The 9,919-nt window shown below is 46.7% G+C and overlaps 1 protein-coding gene across 1 annotated transcript; it reads right to left on the bottom strand.

Moving 5' to 3' along the window:
* Positions 1–730: 730 nt before the first annotated feature.
* On the bottom strand, positions 731–9,706 carry TMCO5A (transmembrane and coiled-coil domains 5A). Its single transcript, XM_075532285.1, has 9 exons — positions 9,672–9,706; positions 8,398–8,547; positions 7,715–7,838; positions 7,372–7,422; positions 6,617–6,688; positions 4,199–4,255; positions 3,746–3,805; positions 2,199–2,263; positions 731–911 (listed from the first exon to the last, which is right to left on the bottom strand). Exons 1-9 carry the CDS (start codon positions 9,704–9,706, stop codon positions 731–733), a joined length of 795 nt encoding a protein of 264 aa, XP_075388400.1.
* Between the last annotated feature and the right edge of the window lie 213 nt (positions 9,707–9,919).

Raw genomic sequence — 9,919 nt, 5'->3', positions numbered from 1 at the left:
TCCAGGTATCACCACTTCCCACCACTGGCCCTGAAGGGGTCATCTGCCCTGGATTCCCTGTGTTTCCAGTTCCTCTCCGTACCAACGTACTTCCTTTGGTCTAGCCAGATTTGTAAGGTAGAATTGAGATCATGATAGTGTGGGAGGGAGGAAGCATTTAAGAACCAGAGGAATGTTGTATGTTTCATCATTGCTACACTGAGCCCTGACTGGCTCATCTCCCCGCAACCCTTCAGTAAGTGGGTGTCCAGTTGCCTATACATGGGCTTCGGGTCTCCACTCTGCACTCACCTTCATTTACAATGATATGGTTTTTGTTCTCAATTGCTCGATTTCCTGTGTTGGTGACACTCTGATGTGAAATGTGCACAGACACGGAAGCTGGATTATAAACAAGCAGCGACTTCCTATGTTTGCACTCATGGATCAACTCTGACTAGATCACGATAGATGCCTGGTATTCTGTGCTGTGAAAGACGTGGGGACATGCCTGGGATCCTCTGGAAAGAGTGCTATGAGGAGGAGGAATGGAAGGAGTATGGGTCTGTCCTGCATCGGCCTCCGTTCTGCAGTGTGAACGCTCAGTTACCATGTCTTCCTGCTTCCCCGTGGAACTCTCCTAGGTCTTAGGCGAGTTTCTTTGAGGCCAAGCTATTGAATGGCTGTAAGAAGGGGAAACAATTGTTCCTAAATATTCTTGGTGTTTGTTTGAGGTTGGACTGCACTGGAATTATAGCTCACACTTCTCTTGGAAAATGCACAACGGGATGATATACGGTCGGTGGGTCCTAGCACTCTGGCATCCCTCTAGAAAGGCCACGGAGAGGCGACGAAGACTCAGGGGAATACTCGCCTCGGTATTTTGATTGTAAGACTCTTTTCCTGCAGAGTTCATGCTCAAGGCTTTTGATCTAGAGAGAGAAGTACCCAAACATGGACTGAATACAATATATTCAAATATTACTAACTATAGGATGGCTATTTTAAAAATGGCTTTATCTTCTAGAGCTGTGGTCTGATAGCCTCTGGCTCCATGTAGTCATGGAAAGTTATGGGAATCAAAATGAACAACCCGGTGCCTCCATCACCCTAAAACCCAGACCAACCAGGTGACTGTCAAGGTGCCTGCGATCACGGGGCTGCATGAGGAGCACTGCGCTCCATAAGGTTAGTTTCAGGGCTGTCACTTCCACAATCAAATCGCCATGCCTTTCTTCTGAGGTGCCTTTGAGTGGGTCGAACTGAGGGCATTTCAGTTGGTAGCCAAATACTTAAGTGTTTGTCCACTGGGGACTCCATCGTGATCATATTAACCATCTTTGAATTGTCATAGGTACGCAGGGGCTACTGTGTGCACCCCATAGAAAGTTCTGTTGGAACACCCTTTTCTCAAATGTTAGCTGAGCAGTCACATGCGCAGCCAGAGTCCCGGCTGACTTGGAGTTGACCTTCAGGAACGAGGACCTTCACAACCAGGTTCCTTTTCTCTGTGCGCTCTTGTGACACTTCATTGACTTTAAACTTAATGGAAGTTGTGGTTTCTTGCTCTGGGTCTAAAGATTCAAGGTATTTAGTAAACAGAAATTTCTTTTGGTCTGAGTGTATAGCAGGCAAGAAAGGCAAGTGAGGTTTTTTGGCTTTTGTTCTTCATTTTTCTTAGCTTTTCTTTTTCCCCTTTATCATTTCTAATTTTTATTGTTCACCGTTTAAAATAGTGCCCAGTTCTGCGTTTTATAATATGGTAGCCAGAGTGTGGGGCTAGAGATCATTTTTTTCCCTAACCCCTATGTCTGGGGTTCTGTGTATTTGGGGGTGGGGGCGGGGAGTAAGGATGACAATGCAGCTTTACGGACTTTACTGCAAGAGATTAAGAATGTCCCACTTCTTAAGGTGACTGAACACCAGCTTTTTAAAAAAGCACATATTTATATGCTCTTCATCTAAAACCAAGTGATTGCTAATAGGGTAAAATTATGAGGGAGGTGTGTTTCTCCCGTGTTCTGAGGTCAGGAGAAGGACCATTATGACAAAGTTGGTCTAGGGTAGTTGGGGTTGACCCATCTTATGGAGGGAACCTGGTGTGTGGCATGGGGCTCATGCATTTCCAGTGGGGGGCCAGTCTGAGGCTTGTTCTCTGACTCAGCCTGGGACGGAGTTACCACTAGACCCGGGCAGTTCCCTTGTTTGTCAAAGCTCACACTTCTCGCTCCAGGAATCGAGTCTCTAGCTCTTCTTGTATTTTCCTCAACGTTTCCTGGTACTTCTTCAAAGAGAAATAAAGGAAAGCAGAGTCACTGACCAGGAGCTTTTAAATTTTGTAATCATAAGAATTACTTATTATTACACTCTAATTTGAACATTTGGTATTTCTGCTGCCTCTTTCTCTCCTTTCACCATCTCCCACTAAGCTTCACCACTGGGTAGGTTCCTGGGGGGCAATCAGGATACTAAATAGGAAAATAACTAGTTAGTCCTTATTAACTTAGGAGCACAGAGGGTGGGAGTCCCCTGAGAGCAGTAATTGTAAAGGTGTCAAAGAACAACAACGTGAGCCTGAGGGCCAGGTATCATTGCGGGTTGAATTGTGTTTACCTCCCGGACCTCAGATTTGTTAATGTGTTCACTGCTGGCACCTGTGAACACTTGAACATAGACTCTTTGAAGACAGCATCTTTGAAGTTAGGGTAACACAGAGCAGTAGTTCTCAACCTTCCTAGTGCTGCGACCCTTTCATAGAGTCCCCCAACCATAACATTATTTTCGTTGCTACTTCATCACTGTCATTTTGCTACTCTGATGAATCGTCATGTAAATATCTGATAGGCAGGATGTATTTTCATTGTTACAAATTGAACCTAATGAAACATAATTAAAGCCCATAGATTAATCACGAAATAATATGTAATTATATATTGTGAAATATTTATGTGTTTTCCAAGGGTCTTAGGCGACCCCTGTGAAAGGGTGGTTCGACCCCCAAAGGGGTCTCGACCCACAGGTTGAGAACCACTGACATAGAGCTATAGTGGCTTAGTACCGTTTCGCCCTTACAGCCCTTACAAGAAATCAATACGGCAGATACCCTGATCTTGTCCTCTAGAACTATGAGACGACACATTTGTTCTTATAAGTCTCCTACTCTGCCCTGGTTCATGACAGAGTTAAACCACAGAAAACTGGAACCTTTAGAACAGGCGTCCTCAAACTTCGGTCGCGGGCCACATGCAGCCCGCAGAGGACATTTATCTGGCCCGCTGGGTGTTTTTGTACCGTTTTTTTAACTTCAAAATAACATATGTGCAGTGTGCATAGGAATTTGTTCATGGTTTTGTTTTTTAAAAATTTTTATTATAGTCTGACCCTCCAATGGGTCTGAGGGACAGTGAACTGGCCCCCTGTTTAAAAAGTTTGAGGACCCCTGCCTTAGAAGGTAGAGACCCTTCTGAGAAGAACTCAAATGTTCTCTGCTGAAACAATTTTCTGCTAAAACCAGTCGTAGTAATGTGGTAAGACTGCCCCCTGTCAAAGACAGACAGACACCTGGAGAAACCCAGGCAGACCAGGCCATCACATGGGGCTCTCACAAGTCTCACTGTGTTTTGTTATGGGAACTCCAACAGGTGTTTATAACGTTAAGCCCCCTTCATGTGACACCTTTGAGAGGTAAAATTATTCTTAGCAAAACGGGTCCCATGTCACGTTGTACCTTATCAAACCACTTGTATTCCTTTACTGAGAAGTGTACCTTTATGCAGAGGGCCTGGTCTTCGCAGAGCTGGACCACAAACGCATAGTGTCCCAGTACCTGGGAAGACAGAAGTTGATCTTAAGTTTCTCTTGTCTTGGACCCTTGCCAGCAGATTCAAAGTGAATTTAAATCATTTTGCTGTATATATGGACTTATTTTCTTTACTGAGGGGAAAAAACCCAACAGCCATCTAGTTTTTTACAGCCCTAATGTGAATTATTTGGGGGAAATTAGGAGAGGGGGAATGGGTACAGGTATGTAGAAGAGTTCAGCTACAGAATGTACTCTGCTAAAGAGAAAGTTATCGGTCCTTTTCCCATGCCTTCCCCGACCTCTTAGCGTTCTAGGAACTGGCCCTTATTCTAACTCAATCATTCTAGGGAAGTATTCTGTCGACTGATAAGGATTTATTTTTCCAATCAGAGTAGCAATCAAAGAAGTTAGTTTTACCTTAGTCAGCTCCATCTCCTGTTCTGCGCAGGACACTTCCAGCTGTTGCAACCTGAGCTACGGGAAGGACGAGAGACAAGTTGCTCAGACTCTCTCGAAGGCCATCATCAGGGCCATTCCAAATGTGTGCCAGGTGGAGGAGTCAAACCACCCAGCTTCTTTGCAGCTGGTTGGTGAGACTGCTTCCCTGCATCCAGATTCAATGTTACTCCCCTTGACCTACCTCCCGTCCCCAACCTTCCTCCATAGCTTCCTTCTCTGCGCAGCCATTTCTTTTGTTAATTACACTCATTTCAAACATTTTCCCTCATCCTTTTCCTTTAAATATCCAGTTCAAGATTTTTACTACACCTCTCTCCCACTTTTCTTCTCTTCCTCTCTTTCTAAAATATTTGCTGAAAGCGCATTCTAGATTGGCCACTGTGCTGGGTCCTGGGAAGAGAGTGGTGAACGAGGCCGGCAGCCTCCCTGCCTTCGTAGAGTTGACATTCTAGCTAGGGTCACGTCATAAACGCACGGCAGTGATAGAAATAGTGACACGAAGGAAATAGAAACAGGGAAGACTGGTCGGTAGCAGAGGAAGTGGAGACTGATAGGCAGCTAGATTATGCAAGGTGCTGCTAACTACAAGGTCAGCAGTGTGAACCCACCAGTGGCTCCTTGGGAGAAAGACAAGACTTTCTACTCTCACGGGGAGGAGACAAGCCAGTGAGGGCGCAGGGTAGCAACAATGAGACATACAACTGTCCTCTAGTTCCTAAATGCTTCCTCCCCACCCACTATCATGATCCCAATTCTACCTTACAAATCCGGCTAGACCAGAGGATGTATGCTGGTACAGATAGGAACTGGAAACACAGGGAATCCAGGATGGATGATCCCATCAGAACCAGTGGTGAGAGTGGCGATACCGGGAGGGTGGAGGGAAGGTGGGGTAGAGAGGGGGCAACTAATCACAAGGATCTACATATAACCTCCTTCCTGGGGGATGGACTACAGGAGAGTGGGTGAAGGGAGACATCAGACAGTGTAAGATATGACAAAATAATAATTTATAAATTATCAAGGGTTCATGAGGGATGGGTGAGCGGTGAGGGAGGGGGGAAAATGAGGAGCTGATGCCAAGGGCTCAAGTAGAGAGCAAATGTTTTGAGAATGATGGTGGCAACTAATGTACAAATGTGTTTGACACAGTGGATGTATGTATGGATTGTGATAAGAGTTGTATGAGCCCCAAATAAAATGCTTAAATTAAATTTAAAAAAGTTTCACAGTCTTGAAACCCACAGGGGCAGTTTTACTTTGTCCTAGGCTTTCGATGAATCAGGACTAACTCGATGGCACTACTTTTTTGTCTTGTTTCGGGTTTCATCTTCTAGGCAGCCCCTATTTGCTTCCTGTTCGGTTGTCAGAGTGCCTGTGTCACCAGAAGGCTCATACGCAAGGGAAGGCGAAAGTAAACAAGGCTATCACAAAGATGGTATGCTACAGAAAGTGCCAAGTAAGAATGTGAGCGCCTCTCAGATGAAAAAAAACAAAAAAAGGTTAAAAACGTGGCTTGTTGCTTTGATCGGATGGGTTGTTTGGCCCTGGGCTCTTAGAGAAACGTCAAGTGTTGGCCGCTGTGGTGGATGATGCCGGCTGCTGTGGAGTTGAGTCTGGACTCATAGGGAACCAGCGGGACAGAGGAAAACGGTCCCATCGTTTTTGGTTTTTTTCAGATAGTATCTTTCCAGAAGCAGCTCTCCGGGTCTTTTCACTGGAGCAGCTACATAGAGGCCAACCGTCAGCCCTGCAGTTAGCCCACCTGAGCGTGTACCCACGGTGCCACGGATGATCCAATTGAGCAGGCAGAGATTACTAAACACTTGAGTAACTCACTGAATGAAGCCGGTTCCGGTCCGGAATCCATAAAAGGATGTGAATTGCCTAGTGTATCACAGGCTTACAAATCCCACCTCAACCAGGCTTTCAAGAAATCACTGTAAAACCACCTGGATTTTCAAGACGTCAGCCATCCAGAAAAGGCAAGAATACTTCATATATCCCAGTCTCGTGTAGTGCTCACACTGAGGCTAGGACAGATTGGTGCAATCCACCAACTTCACATACCAAATTAAGTGTGAGAGCCAGGGTGTAAGCCAGAGACTTCCCCTTCCTCGAATATTACATACATATACTTGTGCTATGCTGTTCCCCGTAGCAGAGAAAGACGCCCTCCCACAGGGCTGTCAGCGTGGAAGCCCTTCCTAAGGTCGGATAATCACACCGTTGGGTTCCAGGCATCACCGTGACATAGGTTGACACCACAGCGGAGTGATGTATTCCGACTTGGACAGGTGGTTCTGACTTGAAGGCTTATTTCCTACTGTCCCAGTCACAGACCCCAAACCCGTTCAAGGACGGCTTTCCCTTTACCTTGGACTCTTCCGGAGTTTCCTCTACATTGCCTTGTTCATACCAGGTTGTTTTTTGCATTTTCTTTGTAAACTACAGTTTCAAATAAAGAAATACACATCACATAAAAATATCAAATAAAAATAAATGAAGAGAAAGACATTCTCTGGTGTGTGAGGACCGTGTGCATGGCCTTGTTAAGTGCTTCCAGGAGACGGCTCTTGATAACTCCTTGGTACCCAATGGAAACACTAGTCTTTGGCCACAAAGCTAAAGCCAGTCAAAGGCAGGGATATTCCTCGAGCCCCTAATTCATGCTGAGTTACTCAGGGCTTCGGGGGAAGGCTTCCCGAGCAGGGTCATCATGGAAGGCTCACTGTGCTCTACGGAGAGGTTGAGGCAAGGCCTAGGAAAGGGAAAGAAGACCCTGTGGAATGAATTCTTTTAAAAATCCCTGGCGGAGGGGAAAGCAGTCTCTCACCAAAAAGGAGGCGATGACGTGGATTCCTTCCATCGAGTGTCTGCGGGAACCTGTTTTCGTGCGATAGAATCAAGAACCCACGGGACTCCCAAACACTTGTCTATTCCTTCCACCTCTCACGGGCCCGGAGCCCCCAGGAGATTGGGACAACGAGTCTTAACCTCAGGAGTGCGGTGTAGGGACGCGTGTAGCCCCCACTCCAGTCTCTCTGACATGGGTTCTTATAGGATCACGTGATTCCCCTTGCCACTGAGAAATGGGGCTGATAACAGGGGACACACGCACCATGCCCCACCTTGTTTTTCAGGTCTGCTATACTCTGGACCAGTGTTCCATTCTTCTTCTCCTGCGAAGAGAAAGAATCAGAGTATCCATCCGTCAGTGTCCTCCTTGTGCGGTTATTCTCTCCAGCTCACCCTAGCGATGCTTTCCCGGCAGCCACTCTCCTGTACTTGCACGCTGTCAGGTGAGGTACTTGTGGTCCATGTCAATATACAAGCATCAGCTTACCAGGGATCGCGACACCCACATGCTGGGTTGTCCAGTATTAAATAGTACCCAAGAAACCTGGTCTGCCATTCAGCCACCGCCAAGAGACAGGGTGAGGAACGGAACCTCTCAAAGGGCTCCTCCCTTACAAGCCTGGCTGTTTCTTCTTCCAGCTCCTGCAAGGCCTTTTCCCTCTCAATGGCGGCACCGTTCTCCTTCTCCCATGCCTCGTCTTCTGCCAGGTCTCCCGTTTGAGTGAGCTCATCTTCCAGCCTGGATGGCACAAGAGCACTCAGATGAGGACCCAGAAAGGGGCGTTTTGGAACCGATTAGACATTGATCAGTTTTGAGGCTATGTTACTGACAATAAACATAAATCTCAGATTGGAAACTCTGCATTCCCGAATCCAAGGAACCCGAATCACTTACACATTGGGAGAGGGCTCCCTACACCTCAGGCCAAACTCTCTGGTGTTCTCCACTCAGGTAACTATTGCTTAACCTTCTAGAAATATTTTTTACACATACTGCGTGTCACTGAGTGTCGCACGAGTGCTAAGAAACAAAGAGACCCTTTGAGGAGCTGAGACCATGGGCTCAAAAGAAAGTAAATGTCTGGAAAAAAAATGATGGAAACATGTACAAATATGCCCGATGCAATCAATGTATGAATTGCAATAAGAGGTCCCAAGAAAATGATCTTTATATTAAAAAAAGAAGAGACCCTTTGCTACGCAATCTGTACGTCTCCAGTGCAAGCAGGGCGTTCATTTTCGCCTTTTCCCTTTCACCCCTTCCTTTGGGAACTTCCCCCATGAAGCCCAGCACTCACCTCTGAATCTCACTTTCTTTCTCGTGGATTTTGAGAAGAAGATCCTGATTTGCTTCATCTATTCTTTGCATGTCCCTTTCCAGGTCCGTGTTCAAACTGTTAATATTTCTTTTTGAATGTGCCAATCTTAAGATTTCCATGTTCTCCGACCTGTATACTCCGTCCCCAGAATGAACACGGGCCAGTTATCTTAAGATCAAGAGTCAGTGGGCCTACGCGGCTTTCCAGACAGGTGGTTCATTAGTAAGTTTTTCGAGGCGCACGTGATGTCGTTTTCATTCCTGAGACCTTGTACTTCTTAAGAATGCTCTACAGTTTCTTAAAAGATCAAAACAAACCCCCTGCAGCTCTATCACCAAGCGGGAGAAAGACTGGCTTTTCCACTCCTGGGAACACTTACAGTCTGGGAAACCCAGGGGCTTCACTCTGCGCCAGTATGGCCTCGGTGGCCGTGAGTTTGAGTTGATCCTGTCACCCAAGGGGCAAGGGGCACCTTGCCTAGGCGATCTCAAAGTGCCAGTGCACCTGCCCACTGTGCTTCCCTGGGAAGCTTTAGCTTTCTTCCTCCGGAGAGAGTACTTTCCTTGGACAATCTTTTCTCAGGTTAACTTCATAAAACTTGCCCCCCGCCCCCTGCAGTTCCATCTAGGGATCTGGTACATCGCTTGTGGTTGGGCCTGGATGTGTGTGGCGTGACAAGAGGTCTGTAACTGCCTGGTAGGGTTTCAGTCTTTTCCTCCTCTTACCTCAGAACCCCTCCATTTGCCTGCTATAAAATTTGAGGTTCTTCCACATATCGTTGCATTGAGCATGGCCAGGAATGCCCCAGACATTTACTTTAAATAATACCATCAGCGCCTCCGCCCCCCAGTGAGGTACATTTGAATGGAAAAATGGCACCTCCAGACTCTCTAGAAAGAAGGGTACCTGGGCCCGTCCGTGGTCAGTCGGTTTTTCCTTTTTCTTGTTTTATGTTCACACAGACATGGCTTTGTTTTTTTGGAATTCTTGACTGGGAGTCGAGTAGTAGAGGGGGCTTTTGCAGTAGGGTGGGAGGAAGGGTTAACCTTAGAAACTAAAGACCTACCTCGGAAGGCCTGGCCTGGCGGGGGATTGACCATGGCTGTGGCTTCAGGAGGGCAGGGGTTGGTTCAGGTAGCGCACAGTGACGACACAGGGACAGGGCGAAAGAACAGGAGGGGACTCGCAGAGGTAGGAAAGGATGAAGGGCCAATTGACCATGGCTGTGACTTTGTAGGTTCACGATTACTTACGTAGAATTTAGTTGCTCTTCTTTGTTTTCTTCCATCGTAGAGTCCCTAAAAGACCAGCAGAGAGATATCTAATGAATTGGGGAAATGGTAACATGCCCAAACATAAGATGACTGGTTGATGAGAGACACATCAGGCAGTGGGATCTCTCCCTCCAACCCTCAATTCTGGCCAAGACAAAACCCAGCTCTCCCCTTCTTTTGCCCAGGCCCTGGCTGGGTCTGAGTGGGTTACAGGCAGAGTCCTGGAT

The sequence above is a fragment of the Tenrec ecaudatus genome, chromosome 14 (genome assembly GCF_050624435.1).
Source record: "Tenrec ecaudatus isolate mTenEca1 chromosome 14, mTenEca1.hap1, whole genome shotgun sequence".
In the NCBI taxonomy this organism is placed as follows: domain Eukaryota; kingdom Metazoa; phylum Chordata; class Mammalia; order Afrosoricida; family Tenrecidae; genus Tenrec; species Tenrec ecaudatus.
The sequence above is the reverse complement of the archived record's forward strand: the minus strand, read 5'-3'. Positions and strand labels throughout refer to the sequence as shown.

Bases quoted from the DNA above. Each gene is read 5' to 3' on its own strand.
- TMCO5A (XM_075532285.1), bottom strand. From the start codon at position 9,706: ATGGAAGAAAACAAAGAAGAGCAACTAAATTCTAC. The intron at 7,839-8,397 runs GTGAGTGCTGGG...TGTGCCATCCAG, and splicing joins AAAGAAAGTGAGATTCAGAG to GCTGGAAGATGAGCTCACTC. The intron at 912-2,198 runs GTGAGCTTTGAC...TTCTCTCTCTAG, and splicing joins CGATTCCTGGAGCGAGAAGT to ATCAAAAGCCTTGAGCATGA.